The sequence below is a fragment of the Danio aesculapii genome, chromosome 9, assembly GCF_903798145.1.
Source record: "Danio aesculapii chromosome 9, fDanAes4.1, whole genome shotgun sequence".
In the NCBI taxonomy this organism is placed as follows: domain Eukaryota; kingdom Metazoa; phylum Chordata; class Actinopteri; order Cypriniformes; family Danionidae; genus Danio; species Danio aesculapii.
Genome location: NC_079443.1, coordinates 41699978 through 41722917, shown reverse-complemented (window position 1 = coordinate 41722917; position 22940 = coordinate 41699978). Strand labels below are relative to the sequence as shown.

The 22940-nt window shown below is 34.1% G+C and overlaps 1 protein-coding gene across 1 annotated transcript in view; it reads right to left on the bottom strand.

The window, feature by feature from the left end:
* Positions 1 to 22940, bottom strand: part of vwc2l (von Willebrand factor C domain containing 2 like) — a 61410-nt gene that overhangs the window by 12398 nt on the left and 26072 nt on the right. Inside the window, exon 2 of the mRNA XM_056465976.1 lies at positions 14065 to 14194. Coding sequence (XP_056321951.1) covers positions 14065 to 14194 — 130 coding nt within the window. The remainder of the gene's footprint in view (positions 1 to 14064; positions 14195 to 22940) is intronic.

Sequence of the window (22940 nt, the reverse complement as noted above, 5' to 3'; positions counted from 1 at the left end):
GCCCAGCCAGAGCCCAGATCTAAATCTTATTGAACTTCTCTGGAGAGATCTGAAAATGGCTGTTCACTGTCGCTTCCCATCCAACCTGATAGAGCTTGAAAGGTACTGCAAAGAGAAAAAAAATTCCCAAAGACAGGTGTGCCAAGCTTGTGGCATCATATTTAAAAAGACTTGAGGCTGTAATTTCTGCCAAAGGTGCATCAACAAAGTATTGAGCAAAGGCTGCGAATACTAATGCTACACATGGCAAACAGCTGGCCAGTGGTAGCCAATCGGAGCCACTGTATGGATGGAAGCGGGAGCGAGAGAGAAAGAGAGAGAGAGGAAAAAAAAGTGGGAGAAACCAGCGGAAAAAAATAATAGTCATGCAACACAGCAATGTACAGGAATGTAACATCGGGTATTTGATGATAAAAATGCTAACATTAGACTATATACTGTCTACATTATGCATTTATGATTTAATTAATATTTAGTTATATTTTGAAAATCCTTTACTCACCAAGATTAGGCTACGTGTTTTTATGGAGGAACATTATTGAAGCCACTGTAGATGGCTTTAGCGCAGTCCTGCACTCTCTGATGGTGTGTCCAGCAAACAATGTATATATGTTATTCTCCCACTATGAAACCTATTAATTTCATGGGTCAGACTAGCTTGCACATGTGCACCTGAGTTAAAATTCAAAATAGGTCAATATTCCACTCATGAACCCGTAAATACAGTAGCTAACTATGCATGTATTGCCTATGTTCACTGATATAGCAGAGTACACTGAAATAACACGCACATAGGACATATCTATAGTATACTTGTTCCTGCTGCTTGCAATAGCGCTTCTGTGCTGTCATGGTAATGATGGTGAAGTGATGCCTCTTGACTTGTTGACTGTCTATAACATTTTACAGTGAATGGTGGTTATTTCATTGGCTTGTGTTTTTTTCAATCAGTAAAATTTAAGTTATCGAGTTGAAGTCTTACTAAATTACTTTATACTGTTTACAGGGTGTCCGCGGGGTCTTAAAAAGTATTAAAAGTGGATAAATCAATGTCGATAAATTTAAGGCCCTTAAAAAGTATTAAAAAGCCTAAATGCTATTTTGCAAGGTATTAAATTTTATATAATTTTTGATTATGTATTGTTTGGCTGTCTTCTAAAGTTTCCCGGAATTAAATCTGCGAATGTCAGGATGCTGTGTAGTTTATGAAATCAATGAAATCCTTCTAGATTTGACATCATGCTGCTTTGTTTACTGCACAAACCAGGGCAACACCATTATTTCTGCAGTTCTATAGGTGCAGACCTGCTGAATTAGCTAGATTTTTTTTATTTATTTTTTATTCAGGATATGAATGATGTTTTAGTTTTGGATTAGTTTCTTACATTTATATTTAGTAAATATTAATGTAAGTTAAAATCTCGCAGTTTCCGGTTGAAACCTAAAGTGGTTATAAGGTCTTAAAATGTTTGGAAAGAGTCTTAAAAAAGGTCTTAAAAGGTATTTAATTTCACTCTCTGATTCTTGTATATACTCTAATAAAATAATAAATAATTATTACAAAGCAGTTTTGTTTTCCAGCAGTGTATCCAGAATTTTCCCTTTCGGCCCTGAATTTTTGTTTTGTTCTCAGAAAACATTTCTAAAGGTACCATTGACTTGAATTTCCCCGGAAGTTGGTAACAACCAAAGAAATTCATATATGCCCTCTGTCCTTTGTAGTCGTAAATTAATATTAGCTGCTTCAGTTCAACATTTACATTACCGGGATGATGATGAAACCAAGATGGACATTTCAGCAAGACAATGATCCAAAACACAGCCAAGGAAACTCTCAAATAGTTTCAGAGAAAAAAAATAAATCTGCTCTAATGGCCCATTCAATCACCTGACCTGAATCCAATAGAAAATACAGCATAAAGACCAGATTTGATACACAAGACCCATAGAACCATTAAGATTTGTACACTCTGTTGAAATCTGTAAAAAAATCACACCTGAGCAATTCATGTGACTTCATTCTCCATATGAGAGGTGTCTTTAAGCTGCCATCACCAAAGAAAAGCCTTTTATAAGTATTAAATACATTGCAGTAGTTCACTGCTTTCTCCTTGTCATTTCATTGTTATTACACATAACTGATTTTTCAGATTTTTTTTTTGTTTTATATTTAAATATATATTGTTTGGGTTTTTACTGAATCTTTTACAAAATTTAGCTCAATTCCAAGTCAACAGCTCTTTTAGATATATTATTCCCTGAAAAAAAACATGACGTGTACTTGTTCAATATACAATAATAATAATAATTATGTTGAATATACAATAATAATAATAATGTACAAAATACAATAATAATTATATTATTATTAATAATAATTATTATTATTTTTATTATTATTATTAACCATGTGTTTCACCTTGTTTTAATGAAATCATGCACATACAGTTTATTATTTGTATTTATTTATTTTGGGGCTGTTCAATAATAGTATGTCACTGTAGAAATGTATTCACCACATTCTCGCCAAGAAAAACCTGCTTTTCCAGAAATAACATTTCAGCATAAAATGTAAGGCCATTCTGGATGTCAAGCCAGCCCTTGAAAAGCACTTCTGCTTTGACGTTTCCAGTATTTCTTCAAATACAGTCCTCACCGTGTCAGTAAAAGTCAACAGTGGCGCACATTTGAAAAAGAGTTCAAGCTTCACGACCTCTCTTTTTCTGTGGGGGGAAAACAACTAGATTGCCTTTTAACCACATCACAGACATGTTAATAGACTTGCGAAAGGACGGCAGGGTTAGCGCTGCACAAATTGCTTTACTGCCTACAATATTCGGCATGCTCCTCTGAGACCTGAAGGAGTCTTACATGCACTCAAATATTTGATTTCCATCAGTAAAAATTATGAGCTGTTGGCAAAAGTGCAAAAGCAACCATTCAAAAAGGCTGAAAAGAGACGTGTGACTGCTAGCCTAGCCAAGAGCAGTTAATCATCATCCTATAGAGAAGAGAGAAACTAGTGCAAGGACACCTTGACCAGGCGGATGGGTAGCAAATTGATAACAGATAACATCATGCTGGAAGATGGTTTATTGAGAAAATCAAGTCCATGATTACAATATCATGGCATAATGTACGGTGCATCCGGAAAGTATTTTTTTTTTTTATGTAACAGCCTTATTCCAAAATGATTTAAATTCATTTATTTTTATTTATTAAAAATAAAAAATCACATGTACATAAGTATTCACAGCATTTGCTCAATACTTTGTTGATGCACCTTTGGCAGCAATTACAGCCTTAAGTCTTTTTGAATATGATGCCACAAGCTTGACACACCTGTCTTTGGGAATTTTTGCCCATTCCTCTTTGCAGTACCTCTCAAGCTCTATCAGGTTGGATGGGAAGCGACGGTGTACTGCCATTTTCATATCTCTCCAGAGATGTTCAATTGGATTTAGATCTGGACTCTGGCTGGGCCACTCAAGGACATTCACCGAGTTGAAAAAGTGAACTGCTATGATTACTTTCCGGATGTAGGTGATAAGGTTGGAAAGTGGAGTTATTACTTTATTATTGCCTTAATTACGTTTTGCACCAATAAGGGTTGTCAAGCATTAAAACAGTACTCTGTAAAAAATATATCCGTAAATTTACTGTAATTACTGTAATGTGCTTTTGTCTTGACTTGACTTCGACTTTATTAATCCCCAAAGGGAAATTCACACCAAAGGGAAATTCACAATGTATGTCATGTATGTATGTATGCATGTATGTATGCATGTATGTATGTATGCATTTTGGCTCATTTCACTTGGCTAGTTTATCACTTGCAACTTAGTTTTTCATCAAATATTTGTATTTTATTTTATTCTGTATATATTTAAATTGTATATTAAAAAATATTTAAAGTATTTAAATCATGTAACGCTAAGTTCACTTTGTTCATTGTGGGTAAAAAAAATGTAATCATAAATCTTATGATTTAATAAGTATTTACAGTACCTCTTGTGCTCCTTTGATCTCAGAATTCAAGGCTAAATGAACAGAAAGCATAAAGACACATTGATTTATGAGCACTTATGCTGAAGAGTGCAAAAACCACTAAATACTTTCTCTTAAGGGTCTGCACTTTTTAGTTAACTAAAAGCGAACCGAGGGGGAAAAAACTGCCTTAGTTGTCTTTGCTGTTGGCCCTGGTTGTTGTGGCCCTGGGATTGACGGTCTTTTGAATAAAAAGATTTAATTCTTTTCATTGCAATGCACTTGTAAAGAGAAAATGGTCAAAATAAAGTGAATCTGCTTTGTGCAACCAGGGCCTAAAATGAACATTTTGCTGCACATGTCAATGGCGGGTGAGTTTTAATACAGCATGTTATAAAATGTCACCAGTAGTATATAAATACATCTAAGATTGCAGTACACTACATTTTAAATGTGAATTTTACTTCCTTTTGGTGCTTAGAGTGTGTTAATTTTTATTAGCTCTTCATACAGTAAAACATTTTATTTGAACACCTTTTCATTGAAAACCATTGCATTCATGTAGTATGCGATATTACACCATATAAAAGTTTCCATCATGGACCTGCAGTTGATATTTTGTTTGACAGTGCAAAATACATTTTAACCCATATACTCTTTACTTTTAGATCACAGTCGTCATGATGTTACTGTGCTGCAGAGGATGCCCACGTCATTGCCCTCAGATTAGCCTGCAACCTACAAGCAAGCAAATACTATGGTAACCACTGAAGCCTCATAGAGTTGATTGCCCACGATTGCTTCTCCCACAGAGAAGCATGGCCAGTTGTCTTTCCAGCAGTGCACAAACTAAGCTTAAAGAGATAGTTCACCCAAAAATGAAAGTGTTCTTAATATTTATGCTCCTTAAGTGGTTCAAAACATTCATGAGTTTCTTTCTTCTGTTAAGATTAGATTAGATTAAACTTTATTGTCATTACTCATGTACAAGTTCAAGGCAACGAAATTAACACTGGAGCTACCAGAACTCTATGACTACAAGAATTGTGGTCATTCTGACCGTTCTCAGATGCCCTATTGTCACACCATATCTACAGTATCAAAGCTTCTATTGAGATATTAAAATTAAGCTTTCAATGTCTGTTGGTATATTTAATTGCCTAAAAATATGATCTTTCTAGTAATACAGCCTATACATATCTAATTGGACTACTAGAATCCTGCGAATGTCCATGACTCACTTTCACAAACAGGGGAGAAGGCTTTTTGCAGAACTAAACAGGGTGTTTTTAAAGACATTTATGAAGTAAACAAGAGGTTGCTAGGCAACAGAGGCATGCATATTTAAAGTACAGTGGTCCCTCGTTTACCGCGGGAGTTACGTTCTAAAAATAGCCCGCAGTAGGCGAAATTCACAAAGTAGTCTGCTTTATTTTTTATAATTATTATAGATGTTTTAAGCATGTTTTTAGCATGTCCAGAAGTCCAACTTTTTGTGCGAAAGTTAGCATCTTCCTCTGCCTTTTGGGTGCTACCGTGGGTGCCTTTGACGGTGCAGAATGTATCGTCGACATCATGGGGTTTATTGGGGAGACAATTTGCAAGCATACAATACAGCACTTTAGAGTCAAACTGCAAGCGATCAAAGATTGATGTAAATTTGGCAAGCTGAACGCATTCTGTACTGTACAGGAGACACGGCACGGAGGATATTGATTGACAGTGGTCTACATCCAATCAGGACGCAGAACACAATGCACTGTAAAAAAAAAAAAGAGCATATCAAATTGCACACAAACAATCTGCAAAACTGCGAGGCCATGAAAAGTGAACCGCACTATAGCGAGGGACCACTGTACAGCCTATAAATGCACAATTAGGCTACTAGAACACCAGTGAATGTCAGCGACTCACTTTCACAAGCAGGAGAGAAAGCTTTTTTGTGGAACTGAATATGATGTTCTGCAAGACATATGAAGTTATGTTTTTGCCAACAGAAAGTTTTGTTTTTGTTGACGTGAAGTTTCTAGGCAACAGAGGCATGCATATTTAAAGTAACAGGGAAAAGTAGCAGAAAAATGCATTCGGTCATTTTGACTGCTCTGGTAATTTTTAGTAGACATACTCATAGCTCTTTTCTGCTGTGTAAGTTTAATAAAATAACAATGCTATAAAGAAATATACACATATTTAGGAAAAGTCAGGGTATTATAGATATGTGGGTTTTATTTCAAGTTATTACTTACTCACTCCCAGGGCCGTTTATATCAAAGCTGAAATTTAGCTGCACCATTAGGGCTGGGCGATTTGTACTAAAATCAAAATCTCAATTAAGTGAGATTAACATTTTAACTCTATTATGATTAAGGATTATTTTATTTATTTATTTTATTTTTTGCCATCATAGTTTACTGACAGATTTTAGACATTAAATATACTCACATACAGTATTACAAGTGAGAGATGTTTGAATGAAGTGTGCATTACTTGATTTTAAAATAATTAAAGGAAATGACCATTATCTACTATTTATGATTATTTTATTGAACATCAACGTTATGAAAATTAAAAAGAAACATTGCAAGATTAAAGCACACATTGCAGTGTTTTTCAAAGTAAAAGCAAAAAATAAGCAGTATCTCTTCTAAATAAAATAACTCTTGCATATCCTGTAAATAATATTTTAACAGTGCATTTCTTGCATCTTCTGTAAACAAATATTTTAATGTTAATAATAATTTATTTTAATGAATAATATGCCACCGCAAGGCATCTCAAGAATTGGTTCATTGTCCTACTTGACCATAGATCAGCAAAGTGGCCTAAGAAGAATAAATCAGCTATAGTCTTTAACGGAGTGGGCACACGTGACACGTAGGGAAAGTAATTGAAAAAATTGTCCTGGAAAAATTAGATCAATTATAGGATCTGAATGTTGATTCCGATTTACTTTTCGATTTCAAAATGACTGCCTCAGTAGTTAAACACAAAAGAACATATTTTGATGATCACTGAAAACTGTAACCATTGACATCTATGGTATTTGTTTTTTTCTGCTATAGAAGTCATTGGATACAGATTTATGTTTTCTTATTACTTATTTATATTTTCCTCAAAATATCTTCTTTTGTGTTCAACAGACGAAAGAAAGAACATCCAAAGGGTGACAGAATTGAAACTATCCCTTTAATATTGCTGGACAAAGTTCTCCCAAACATGGCTTTTAAAAGGCAGCAGCAAGAGCCAAGGTTTAGAGGCATCATTGGGTAATTAGCAATCAAGAACGAGCCAGCACATCACTTTACTTCAGGCTATTTTGAAGTTTTTGTGAGGCTCGCATTCACTTCATCAAAAAAAAAAAAAAAAGTGCCGCATTCCTGTGAGGTTCGTTAGGAGAGGATCTAAAAGAAAGTGAAGCTTCCCAGACTTTTGCATCTTTCGTTTTGACATGACATGCGGGAAAGATGCGAGTTTTATGTTTATGGAGGACGAGAGTTATGCTATAAAAAACAATTCAGTCATGTCTGGATTTTGATTGACTGAGACTTGGCATTGCCAGTGTCATTGTTGATCCTCTGCCAGCTCCGTCAATGCTGGGATAGGTGTCTCCTGACATTTAAAGAGTCCGTTTTTCCATGTGTGACAATCTGAGAGAGATTACACGACCAAAAGATTGACTGAACTCTGAGATAAACTCAAACTACATTAATTATTTGGCCTTGCTTTCTTCTAAACTTTCAACCAAATATATCCAAGCCTGTTTTTAGATCATGTATTCTCTTCATGATGCCATTTCAAACCAGTTTCGATAAGATTAAATGAAATTTTCTAATAAAATATTCTTCAGTCATGAAGCAAATACTTTAAACCACTCACGTCAATATTATTATTAATTAATTTTTCTCCCCGAGGTCCACTTAGAACATTTAGCAAAGTTTTTTGCATAAACAAATACTCTGAATGTAGTTTTTATTAATGTTTTCTACCTATCTGACCCCCAGGATTAAAACAAGCTATTTTTGGTGTTAATCAGGATTGTGTGAAATCCAGAGTTGAAGTAAAAATGCTTTTGAAATTTGCAAACATGCCTCAGAATTGCTAATTGAGTTTAAATGTAAAAATATGATTAAAAAGACTATCTAACTTTAATTTTAAACACTAAAGTCTGAAAACTAAATTGTATTTAATTACCAATGTTATTGTTGCCAATACTTATAATTACCAATATTTTATTTTTTTTAAGTTTTTTAAAATTTGTAAAAATACTATATAATATAATATAATATAATATAATATAATATAATATAATATAATATAATATAATATAACATAATATAATATAATATAATATAATATAATATAATATAATATAATATAATATAATATAATATAATATAAAAAATAATTTATAAAATAATAAAATAATAGAATAAAGTAATGAATTTAAACCCATACCAAGTAAAACCAGAGAAATTGGTCATTTTCAAGTGGTCTCTTAATTTCATTGATTTGTTTTTATTGAATTATTTTAGCATTTTAGCATTGTCAGATATTTCAAAGCTGAATTTTCTGCAGCATCCTTCAGAGATCAGTCTAATATGCTGCTTTTATAATTAAGAAACTATTTTGTTATCCAGTAAAATGTATTAAACATGAATGTGATCCATTAACAAATTCAACAGAACAGAAAACACTCATAATATTATGCATGTTTTTTTTATGATCTCTTTTGGTTAATTTAATTCATCCTTGCTAAATAAGTGTTGTTGTTTTTTTACAGCTCTCTTACTCTCACTAAACTTATTCTGCAATGAGATCAGGTCAATTTTACTTCAAAATAAAAAGGTGACCTATTATGCTAAAATAACTTTTATATTGTGTTTTTAGACACAGTTGTGTGGCAAAAGTCTGTGAATATAACCAGCTTCTACTGGTAAAATTTATTAATTGTTTTTTATAATCACACTTAATACAAACAGTAGAAACAGCACAAATATTCTGATTGACATTCTCCATTTGTACATGTCATCAGAGAGGGATAGCACCGCCCATTAGTGACAATCTCTCCCTCATTAGCATAGTACATTAGTCTTGTTTTTGAATCTGCCACTATGCTGACACACAGGCAGTGACAGTAACCAAAATGGCACAATTAGGATCAAAGCCTAAGGGCTCTGTTTTAACGGTCTAGGCGCAGTCTAAAGTGCCTTTCGCAAAAGCATTAAGGGTGTGTCCGAATCCACTTTTGCTATTTTAGGGATGGAAAAATATGCTAATATATTTTAAATATGTCTAATATGGTTGTGCTTATTCTCTTAATGAGTTATGGGTGTGTTTTGAGAATAACGTGCATTAAACCAATCAGAGTCTCATCTCCAATTCTCTTTAAGAGTCAGTTGCATTGCGCTATTGCGCATTTGCTTTTTACATGGTGGACATTGTAAGAAGAAAAACTGAATGCTTTACTAGTGAGAAAACGGATAAACAGACCATCTGCAGTGTGAGGATAAAGAATTCTGCTAAATTCTAAATTCAGTTTTAATTTCCAGCTAACGAATAAATGAACAATAATAACGAAGTGTGGTCAAAAAACTGAGTTATATCCAAACACGCGTCCTATTCTGATGCCCCATGGTGATTCAAACCCAACAGGCAGACAATTCTAACTTGATTTTATTAAAACCAATATAAAAATGCATATAATAAATAATACTGCTAATAATATTAAAATGATACAAATGCTAATAGTCATGAATAAACTGAAAAAAGCCCCCGACATGAAGGCATCGAGGTAGTGGTTTTTATATTTATATATAAAAATAATAATTGTTGTAACATTTTAATCCTTTAATTTTGTATTTTGCTGTACATCCTGTGTGTATTAAGCAACATGTACGTGTTTTAGACTTTCATAGGTGCATAACTAATGTGCTCTGTGCTGGACTTTAGACCAGCTTTCAGTTGATCAGTCAGTTGATGCAGTCTATTTCAGTCTATTTTAGTTTTTCAATACAGCAACGTGCCAACATTGCGCCTTAACACACCTGCTTTATAGACCAGCACACCCGCTTTATAGACCAACACACCCATGAGTCCGCAAAGTGGCACAAATGGATTTGCTATTTAAACGATGTGGTGCAAAATATGAAAATTAGGGTTGCGCTGGTCTGAAAATAGCAACAAATTGCGCCAAACATGTCTTGTGCCTTAATGCGTCGGGTGCATAATAGGGTCCTAAAAGGGGCAGATTCAAGGAGTTATAAAACCTTATTTGTGTGGTATTTTGAGCTGAAACTTTACATATACACTTTAGGGAAATCTTACTTGACATGTTGGGAAATAGGGGCATCATAGGTCCCCTTTAAATTCAGTTTAAAATCAATGTTAAATTCTGATACATTTGGGGTCTGAAAGTGTATGTATTTATATAACATATTGAACACTTTTATCTGTAAGTATGAAGGAAAATGTGATTGTTCCTAAAAGACCCCTTTAAAGATCTTGGAAGCAGACTTGACTCTTTCCTCCAGGGGACGAGCTCCACCGCAGCCTCCCTAAAATGCCAGCACCACAAGCTTGTCACCGCGCCTTGTCTGCCTGGATTAGTTCTCTTCCAAGCTGTAGGCGAGCTTTGTGTATCCGGGTGTGCGTATCTCTGGCTGTCTTTCTGCACTAGTAAAGCATAAAGTCACAGCCGGTCTCTATTTAGCAACTATACCTTACACCACACTTCTGATTGTAATGTGGATCTGGAGAATGTAGGTCACTGTGTGCCAGAAGGGAAAAATTTTCATAGATTTTAAAGTTGCACTTAGAAGATTAGATATGATTTTTCTTTACAAATCTATTTTCAAACATGTCTCCCGAGGCACTGCGAGATTTCTTTAAGACGGAGGACAGAAACCCAGCTGCAATTTGCAGTCTTGATGTAGTTTTATCTTGTTAAAATCCATCACGTCAACAAAAAGGTTAGCTGTCAGATATTTTTACACCTTTAAGTAAGAAAAGCTGATTTTAAATGAACATTATTTTTATTATATCAGTGTAGAACTGTAATATTATGACATTACATACAAAAACAATTTTAGTATTTTTGTACTTCTGGGTATTATACATTTAATTTAATTTGGTATACACTATTTATATGGATATTTATGTGAAGTATGGTAACGTTTTAACTGTGGGGAAAATTTGTTCGAGAAATTGACTGCATTGATTTTGAGCTTTTTAAAAGCTTCACTTTTCTCTCTTGAAGTGATTGAGCTTAGTTTTTAACAGCAGATGGCGCTCTAGGCTTTTAGTTTAATTTTTATCTTGCAAGATTAATGTACCTGATTAACACACCTCGCTTTGAACACTTGTAATTTGCTTAAACCTTTCCTAATGTTTCCTTAACCAATAATTTAGGTTCAAGTGGTATGGGTAAGGAATTGGAGGCAAGCAGAGTATGGATGATTGTAAAGTATACAGCGCCATCTGCTAAGCTCAGAATCGATTCAGCTGAGAATAGCGAAGCATTTTGAAAATTGCAGAAAGTATTTATCAAACCTTTTCTTGCCACAACTTTAGCAACTCATCCTAAAATGATCATTTCCTCATTAAATTACACACCTTCAGGTCATCCAACCAAATTATGTTTGTCACTTTTCTTCAGTGGAGCATTAAAGCAGAAATTGTGGTCTTTGGTGAATCATAAAGTGCTGATTCATTAAAAGTCAAAGGCTACTTGAGTCAAAAACAAACATATACAAGCAAAACAAATTAATACTTGTGGTTTTCTACTATAATATTCTGTGAGAGCCACTTAATGCAGATAACTATTTACACACACTTTTTAAAAGTTGAATTGTAACAAAAACTGAAATAAAAGAAAACAGAAATTTAAAAATCACACAACAAAATAACAATGTTGATTAAAATTAAACTGAATAATTAGTCCAAAATATACAACGAGTATGTGCTCAGTATGAGTTTCAGCTAAATATATATTTACAGTGCTCAACATAGTACACCCCATTTTGAAAATGAATATTTTTTTATCCATTTCTTATTGAATATAGGTAATATGATTGGGTGCATTTGAAAAAAAATAGATTTATTAAACAAATACATTTATTAAAATATTAATAAACAGAAAGATCATACATTTTATTATAATAAAGTCTGCTGAAAGGTCCATTGGAGTCAAAATGACAGTCTGCTCTCAGTCATGCCATCAGACAGGCATTAAAGAAGCCTGAGGAGCAAATCAGTGCAGTTTCATAGTTTTTATCCTGTCTAGGGTATACACGGCATCTGAAAATGTCTTAAATTTCAAAAACTAAATTTTAGGCCTTAAAGTCTTAAATTCACTGAAATATTGTTTTGTTGGTCTTAAATGATTTTAAACAGGTCTTAATTTTCCTCTGTTCAAGTAAAGCTACCCAGTCGGGCTGACATCCATCCAATCACCAACAATCCATCTTAATAAAATCAGGAAAAGAAAACTAAAAACAATTACACAATTCCTCATGTTAATAACAGAGCAATATATCCCTTTACATTGTTTACATTCATACAAAAAGTACTTACAGAGGTAAGCAGGAGTAGACATAATATTTTTAAATGGGTATGAAACTTAAGGTTTTACAACAGATATGCATTAGATTGAATAGAAGTTACTCAATCAATTTGGACCAAAAGCCAATGTAATGTATGTAATTTCCTCCATAGCAAAAAAATTTTCTAACAATGTTAAAAAGCAAAATTATGTTGAAATTTTTATCTTAAATTTGACTTGATTAATTTGACTTGATGAAACCTGCAGAAACCCTGCCCTTTCATTATAAGGCTTTTGAATAATATCGCATTTTAAATACTATTGATAGCTAGTATGTAATAATAAATTAATAAATAGTTAAACTTTTTTTTTTTTTTTTTTTAGTTTTTATTTATTAATTAATTAATTAATTTATTTATTTTTTATTGGGTTATATTTTGTATAACTATATATTTTAAATGCTAAAAGCGTATTTATTATGTTAGGTTTTTATAGTGCTTGATGTTTTTTATGTTCTTGTTGGGTCTGATGCAACATAATTTCGTTCTGCATTAATGTATTGTGATGTTTTGAATGACAAAACTAAAGGAAACTGAAACTGATTTAAATTCACGTGAAATATTGTAAAAAAAATTACCAACTACAAAATTTCGCCCAAATTTGATAACCTTTACATTTACAAATACATTCGGATGTACTAATTTTTGACCGTTATCATACGTTTTTTTTTTTTGTTCGATTAGCTCCAGATTTGGCTTTAGTACTGACTAACCTATGTACAAATATAATATTGTAAAGCTTCCTATAGAAAATATTCATTTAAATGAGAGATTTGTAAGGAGTGTACTCATATATGTTGAACACTATATTATTCCATTAAAGAAAAAGTCATCTACATCTTAGATGGCCTGAGGGTGAGTAAACTTACAGCAACTTTCATTTTTGGGTGAAATATCCCTTTAAGCCAACGTCCTTTACGCAGATTGCTTTGGCCTACAAGCGTCATGCGGATCAACATTTTATTTATCCCACTGATTCCCTGAGCTTACACTTTTGTGTTTGTGTCTTCGTATCGGTCTGACTCAGGGATATCTCTTACCCTTGGCCACCCAGTGAGCCATTGGAATCCAATAATTGTAATTTTGCAATCGGGTCTTGCTGACTAGTGCATCAAGACGCAGGAGATAGAGGAGTCCCCATTGGCCAATTAATCCTTTTTAGCATGGTCTTAATCAATGGGACACTGTTTATCTGAACCAAATTTCCCCGGTAATTGAGCAGAGGATGGGTAATCAGATCTCACTAGGAGGAGATACCGCCATCTAATAGAAAGTTTGAGTGGGCTTTAAACAACCTGTGCATCAAGCTCTCGGTTTATACCACCGCTGTTTCATGAACTCTAATACATGCCAGTCAGCAGATCGAGTCGCTTTCCTTTGGGAATGGAGAGACGGGACTCTGAGGATTTCTTTAAAGTACACCTTGCAGGTATTTTCATCTCCTCCGTAGACCTATAATAGGAAATAGGCCGTTCTTACCGTTTTTACAGATGGGGCAGCACTGTTCTGGCTCGTACACTGGATTGACGCACTCTGGTACTGCACAGTCAGCGACCACACAGTGCACCTCGTTATTTGGCTCGCAGCGACACCATTCACAGGGCGAAGGCTGGAGAGACAGAGAAATATGACTGTTAGAGGCTAGACATCACAGTTAAGGTGCACCATTACGCTTATTCGGATATTACCTCTCATGCAGTGTAATGTACCTCTTTGTGAATGTTGAAGGTCTGCAAAGTTTTCAAGAACAAATTGCACAGCACACAAAAAAGTGATTTTGTTTAAAGGAAGAACTGATTCTTAACTATCAAAATGAGTTATAATATAATTAGCAACAATAAATTGAGTGGTGTCACTATTAAAGTTAGTGAAATCTACTTTAAAATTAAATCTAAAGTATATCTCACCAACCATTTTCTCAAGAGATATAAAGTGGATCTTTCTGAATCTTGTGTTTTTGCAGAATGAATGTTGAGACTATTATGCACTTGGTTTTTGATTGCATGTACAGTTGAAGTCAGAATGCTCAACCCCCCTGAATTATTAGCCCCCCGTTTATTTACATAAAATAGCTACAAAAAAAAATGGCACTCAAAATGTATTATAAAATGAACGTAATGTCATGTAGGTCAAGTGGGAAGATGGGCACATAAGCATGGGAAAGAGATGTGTACCCACAAAAGACATTTCTCAGTCTGAAATGTGTGTGTGAGTGAGTAAGTGAGTTGGTATAGTGTGTATGGGGATGTTCCTATGGCGGTCACTTTTGATTGGGAACATCACAGGTGTAACATGGATGATTAAAACCCTCAAAATTCAGTGAAAGAGGTGATCATCACTTTTACATGTTCAAGTGCATAATATAGAGGATACCTTTGGGCCTTGAGGCAATCAGATGTAAAAAACAATATTTATGAGTGTTGTAAATTGGTCAGATTTGACCCGAACATGACAGGAGAGAGATATTTGTTCGACTCATTTGTAAACATAATAGTTTTAATAACATTAGAAATAATTTATTTTATGATAGCAGTAAATAATATTTGACTAGATATTTTTCAAGACACTTTTCTATACAGCCTAAAGTGACATTTAAAGGCTTAATTAGGTTAACTAGTCAGGTTAGGGTAATTAGGCAAGTCATTGTATAACGATGGTTTGTTCTGTAGACCATCGGAAAAAATAAAGCTTAAAGAGGCTAATAATTTTGACCTTTAAAATGTTGTTTTTTTTTTTTTTTATCAAAAGCTGCTTTTATTCTAGCCAAAATAAAACAAATAAAACTTTCTCCAAAAGAATAAATAGTATTAGAAATACTGTGAAAATTGCCTTTCTCTGTTAAACATCATTTGGGAAAAATTTAGAAAAGAAAAAAAAATTCTAATAATTCTGATTTCAACTGTATGTTAAATATTTCTGATATGATTTTGAATGGTTATTTAATATACTGAGTGGTGATAGAATTAATATAAAGAAAAGAGATTCCATTTTATGTAGATAAAAAACATATAGATAAGAATCTGTTATGTTAAATCTTTTGATATTATTAGGGAAGTTTCATATGCACAAGTGTAAATTGTCGAAGAGGAAGCCTAATGTCTCCCACTTTAAGGCTGATTTAAACATTTATTTTGAAAGTCGTAAAGCAACCAGAACTGTTAATATACTCCAAAAACCTAAACTCCTCTTCTCTATGGTAATTGTGTATACATGCTCTTGCTCTTTGTTTGTTTTTTTCTGTTCTTCTTTCTTTTTGTTATTTTACTAGCGTGATTTATGCTAAATTGTGAATATCCTATTGTAAGATTTGTTATGCATTTGATTGGTAATTTTTATCAAAAAAATAAATTAAAAAATCATAAATTCATGAATAGAGTTTAGCAAGCAAAAGGATTACTGTGGTATTGCATGATTTTACATTTGTTTGATCAATTTTTATCAGGCAATTACACATAATTATATTAGGGCAGTGGGTCCCAAAGTGAGGGTTGATGATTTCCAAAAGCAAATACATATTATTAAACTATTATTATTACCATATTTTATCCATAACCCACAAAAGATAAAAATAGTAGTTAATACTTGCATAAAAAAACAACATGCAAATGAAAAGCCATCAACCTTTATAGGATTGGTGTATTTACGTTAGATTAACCACACAGGAATATTGTCAGTTGCATCAGATATTTTTTATAGCACCAGGTTAAACTTTCTGACACCTTTATGGCAATCAAATACATTACAAATAAATACAGGCCACAACTAAACATTGAAAATGATCTCTGAGTAGCAGTCTCCAAAATTATACCAAGAATAGACTTAAAGAGCTGAAGACATTGTGCTCTCCAGCCCCTTTAGGTGAGGTTAATATTAAATTAAACAAATTAATAAATGACTATAAAAAATATATGATTATTAGACTGTTGCACTTTTTACTGTTGTCAATATGCTCGTGCTTATATAGGCCTCTTGTTGTGTGCGCAACGATTGTATATTTATAACCACCTTCAAGAAATGTGGGGGTCGCAAGTCACTGGCATTGTTATTTTGGGGGTTGCGGGCTGAAATGTTTGGGAACCTCTGTATTAGGGAATATATAACAAGTGAACAAAATATGACCATCCTTTTCAGCACCAACGTGTTACTGAAGTTAGCCCAGGTTAATATGTAATTAGTCCTACGTCACATGGGTATTATAAAATACATGACTCATGCTGATTATTGCATGTAGCACAAAAAGTACATGAAATATTAAGATCCATATATAGTCCCTTGTCAAAATATTTTAGATCCTTAAGCAGTTCTGCTTCACAGAATCATAAAACCTAACTCTGATTTTTATTTTTATTTTTTGTGTTAATTTCAGAAACTCTATATTACACTGTAATAAATGATGGCTTCCACATAATCAATTAGTGTTGGGACAACATGAAGTTATTAAGTTAGCTTATTAGTTTTTACAAATTTAAGTGGCTTGAACATAAAACAATTAAGTTGTCTTACAAAAAAAATCCTTGGGAATTGTGTTGTTTCAGCTCTTTTTTAATTAAGTACATCATTTTTTTGTGTACACAGTAAAAAATGCTGGGTTCCACACAGTTCCTTCATGTTGTCCCAACACAAATCAATTAAAGGGCACCTATTTTACCCCTTTTTCAAGATTTAACATAAATCTTTTGTGTCTCCAGAATGTGTCTGTAAAGTTTCAACTCAAAATACCCATCAGAGTATTTATTATACCTTTCAGAATATTGGAATTCTTTGATTTGAACACATTGTAACTGTTTTTGCCAGTGTTGCCTGTGTCTTTAATGTTCCCCGCCCACCGTTACCACGTGCCTGTCAGAGTGTGCCTCAATCTCCGCCTCAGCTGCGTCAGATAAACAGCACAGTGACAGACATGAAGGAAGCAGATCTCATGTAACGTTTGTGAGAAATACTACAGTAAGAGTTTTCCCAATGATTATTTGATGTTTTCGTTGTGGAGTTAATTCAAGCCTTTCAATGAGTCACACACAATGTCGTTACAAAGTTCACACACACACACACACAGTGGACACACGCACACACATACATAGCATGTGCGTTTAACTTAATACTGTTTTTGCACAACAAATGTGACAGGATACAGGTTAATATCCACTGCTGTATGGATATCTGTTATGTTAATGTACAAAATAAGCCTGATTTATCCTCCACAAACTGGGATTGAAGAGTCTTTTATAATTGTACTGACATGTGGCTGTGATGCTGTAATTAGGGTAAATAAAGTCGCTGTAATTCATTACAAATATGCACTTTTAAAAACGTTTTAAACTTGTTAAACTCCTTCATGATCACATTTGATGATGATTGAGAGCTGAACAGATCATTTAATTCCACTTGCTTTGTGCACATCCTGTCCACTTGATATGATTATACGCGTTACTACGGAGAAATATTAATATGTGGCTGTCTATCAATTCGGTGGGCAGGGAAACCGCACTCCTTCGTCACGTTAGCATCAAAATGGGAGGGATTTGGATCCTATTTTAACATCAGGAAATGAAAAATACGTATTGTCTTTATATCACCCCAATATGACAGCGGACCCACTATACCTACACACAATTCTCTCCAAACAGCTTACAAAAGATGATTTTCATCATAGGTGCCCTTTAAATTAATTTAATGATTTTCTTACAAAGTGGATTGAACATAAAACAATTAAGTTGTCCTGCAAAAAAGCTCAAGCTCATTTTAAATAAGTAGTTTGAATAAACAGCAAACATCATTTTTTGAGTGTATATTGTAAAGTGTATTTGCATATTTTTACATTCTGCAAAGCCTTGTTTTGCAGCAGTGCCAGTTTGAAGTCAGTTGGTTTAAGTGTGTACCATCTTCCCACACAGTTCAGGTATGTTTTTGGTCTATTCGTTTTTGGCTTGTCGGATGATGGAACTTCGCAGTTGCTATGTTGATGTTTGATGGTGGGCGGTGTTAGATTAGCGTTTTCCATGCTTAAAATGTGTCTGAAGCCTTAACATGTGAGGATGCCTGCATGTTTTTTCTCTTAAAGGTCATTTGTCCCTATTTGCGCCACGCTGTAGGCCAATCTTGTGTAGATTTGGATGACTAGAGCACCTTTCCACCATTCTCAGCTCTTGAACTGAAGTGATCGATAGGCTTTTTCTGGCTTCTCTAACAGGTTTCCTTTAAGTTCGCACTGGGAGTTTTGAGGTACAACCTTTTCAAGGAAGTGTCTGGGTGGTTTAAAGTATCTCCCACATCCTGATAATTAAACTAGGAGTGTCCACTGGGGCATTCAAACTCTCAGAGATCATTTTTTGCACTCTAATTATAATTTATGTGCTTATTTTAACTTCCACAGTGGCGTTTTTGGAATATTATTTAGTAGTTATTTTTGCAGCAGTCTTTAAGAGTAATTTTTCCTTGACTGTGGGCTTTCTCTCTGTAGAGAGTGGAAGTTATTTTAATGATTCCCACGTAGAAGCCAATTGAAAGGCAGCTTTGTCATCGTTATGAGGATTTTTCCATCTATGCAAATTTAGGACTGCAAATGTATGCATATACAGCATATATATGTTATATGCAAAACATAAGTGAATTTTGAGCTTCAGATGTTAAATATAAACATTTCAGATACAGCGTAATCAATTTTGGATTCTATATAAATGCATGAGCCATGCATTAATCTGATGCAAATTGCACACATAAGTGAACAGCTCTTTTTCTATCTGACTTTCAGTTCTAATGATTGGGGATTTTACACAACCTCTGGGAGTTGGAGGAACATGTTTTTTTCATCAGTCTGTCTGGATTCCGAGACCTGTTTACAAAGTGCTGGGTTGATTCAACAAGTGCTTGTGAGAAAGAAGTGATGGATTGAATAACGTTTGTCAGGTTAGTGGCATCATTTTGAGGCCCTTTTTAGTAATCAAGCTTGGTTAATATGACTGTCTATCTTATATTTTTCTACAACTGTATCAGAGGTCGCCACAGAAGAATGAACCACCAATTACTCTGACAACCCTGGGAAACACCCATACACTCACTACACCCACTAAGGCCAATCTAGTTCATCTAATGAGCCCTTTAACTTAATGCACACCACTTTTCAAAACATTTTATTTTATATAATTTTTTTTTATGTTTTATTATTTTGTTTAAATTGCTCAAAAGTGACAGTAAATACATTTTATTTCAAACACTGTTCATTGAAGAATTCTATTTCACTTCCTTTCTAACTTTCTATTCATCAAAACATCTTGAAAAAATTATTAGAAATTATTAGAAAATTATTACGTTATATATTATTATTTTCCACACATAGATAATTAATAATTTCTTGAGAAATCTTGATGAAATATCATGTGACACTGAATTAAATGCCCTCACATGTAGCGGAATGACAAAGCTTGACTTTTATTTATTAAATACTTTTATTGAAACAATTTTTAAAGTCTTTGTGAGCAGTAAATAAGTGGTAAAATCTAACACCCTGTGTTTTAGTGATCATATATAGAACTGGTTATTTAAAAACAACAACGATTCTAGTACCTACAGCCTATTTCATTTATTGTTTCCATGTATTCACAAAGCTGAAACTGGCTCATGCATATGCCAGCGTGGAACAGGGCTGAAGGTCTCGGGTACAGACCTGCGCTGGCAGTGGTCATGCCCTTTAGTCTCTGCACACTGTGACACTATAATAATCCTCTGTTCTCCATTGATAACAGCAGCCAGTCCACTGGGACAGAGACTTGTGAACTTGCCCGTACAAATCATTTGTAATTGTGCCATACTCCTCACAGGGCCAACACAACGCAAAAACGGGGGAACACAAGCATCTGGTTTTCAGATTAGCATTCTCACTCACAAACAGACTATGAACTTGAACCTTTAAAACAAAAAGCCTCTTGTGAATTCAATGAGTATTATAAGATTTAGAGTGTATATGCAGTAATACTGAAAAATCCTCCTTACAAAATATTCATTTCATTCATCCAGGACAGAATAAGAGGTTCATATTATGTTGCAGCAAAGACTTTTAATGTAAAGCCTTTACGCAAGATTATCTACTTATAGTGTTATATATATATATATATATATATATATATATATATATATATATATATATATATATATATATATATATATATATATATATATATATATATATAATTCTCCAACATGCCGCCAACTAAAATGCAGGCAAACTGAAAGGAACAAGCAGAGCTATTTCATAAAAGGAGAAAAAAAAATCATTTGAAAGAGATTTGCTGGTCTTGTTTAGCTGGTCTCTCAGCCTGGCAAAAGCTGGTGTTCAAATGGTTTGATGGACACTAGAAATCTGGTATTACAAATTCAATAGTGTATAGATGAATAAAGCTACACTCATAAAGTTGCTTTTTAAATCAGGCCACTTTTCTTATAATCATTGCTGCAAATTTAAGTAACCAACTTGAAAGTGAATGAAAAGAAAGTCCCTTTAAAGCAGTGGTCCTCGATTCTATGCCCTGCACATTTTGTATGTCTCTCTTATTTGACACACAAGGATCAGCTCATGGATTTCTCTATTAACGAGCTGAGGATCTGAATCAGGTGTGTTAAGTAAGAAAGACATAAGCTGCGTCCCAAATGGAACACTATACACTGGACTTATGTTATGTACTTAAGCATTTACACGCTCAACAGCACAGTATATAAATGTGGTGACTAATTGAAAATTTAAACCGTTTACCAGATGATGTTTGACGTTGCCAAATTAGTGAAATAAATAACCAAACTACCAAATAATACCTGCCATGAGTATACCACATTCACCACCGGGAGGTGTTATAATCACTATCGTAGGAGAATTTTGCTTTCTCAATCCAAAATGAGTAAAGTAATCCAACATCTGAAAGCTCTGCCCCTTCCACTACGTGAGCAACAAAGCGGCTGTTGAGTGCATGAAGTGTCCAACATTCTACACTTCTTTTTACCGGTTGACTAAGTGCATCATCTGTGTATTTAAAGTGCACTTAGACATGTCTTGTTTCAAGTAGACCTAATAAGACATTGACTAGCTTGTTCAGGTGGGTTTGTTTAGAGTTGGAACTAAACTTGCTGACCCCTGTTCTAGCGCATTTGCTGACCCCAGAGGGTTCATAACAGTGAAGCTGCAGAAACTGTCATAAACACTCATGTTTGGACCTAGCACCTCCTCCGAAGAATTATCAGTCTATAGCGAGCAATGATTTGCATTTGAATGGCATAAGTGGGAAATGTTTTTTACATAATGACGTCAGATAGGGCAATTCATACAGATTACAAACCCAGAGGACATTTGTTTTGATTTAGTTGGTTAGTTTAAAAGTAGATATTTCAAGCTGTATGTAAATATGTTACTCATGTGCGTGGGGTAAGTATTTACTGAGATTCTAGCACATGGGTCATCAAACTTGGTCCTGGAGGGCCGTGTCCTGCAGAGTTTAGCTCCAGCTTGCCTTAACACAACAGTTTTGCAGTTTCAAGTATACCTAATTAGACCTTGACTAGCTTGTTCAGGTGTGTTTGTTTAGGGTTGGAGCAAAACTTGGTGACTCCTGTTCTAGCACATTTGCTGACCCCAGAGGGTTCATAACAATGAAGCTGCAAAAACTGTGGTAAACACTCATGTCTGGACCGAGACCCTCCCCTAGAGAATCATCAGCCCATAGCGAGAAATGATGTGCTCCTTTGCTAGAAGACAGGGCTTCCTTTGCTAGAGCAGCCATATCGACCATTGCATTTTCCCCATAGGAATACTATACGAGTGACATGTGTTGTGTGTTCTGAGACTTCATGCATATACATTCTTAGTGCAATGGCTAGATTTTTTTTTCTAGTTCAACTTTTAGGCTGATAAGTTGACAAGTGCATAACAAAACTAACCAAGCTCAAAACACTTTAAAAACAAAGTCAAGCTTAATTTAAATCTACAGTAATACTAACTGTTGTCTACATTCGCTTTTGTAGCCACTGAATATAATAGTGTACAAATAATTTAGGAAATCATTTGTTCATTGGCTCCATTCTCAAACAGATTACTGACTCACAGTTTTTACTTGGCAATAATTACTTCTACACTAATTTTTCAAAATGCTTCAATTCCTTTCACTTCAGACACCATTAGTGTACTGCTTCCAAGGTAACTGGCGATTCATTTTGATGTGTGACCAAAAGTGGTTTAATTTATCTTTTCCGTTGTTTCTTATTAACATGCAAACCACAGCAAGAATATCCTGCTCATGGAGGCGAATATAACATGCTGTAATGTATTATAGCTTGCTGGTTTTATATGGCTTTATGTAAATATAACATTAAGCATA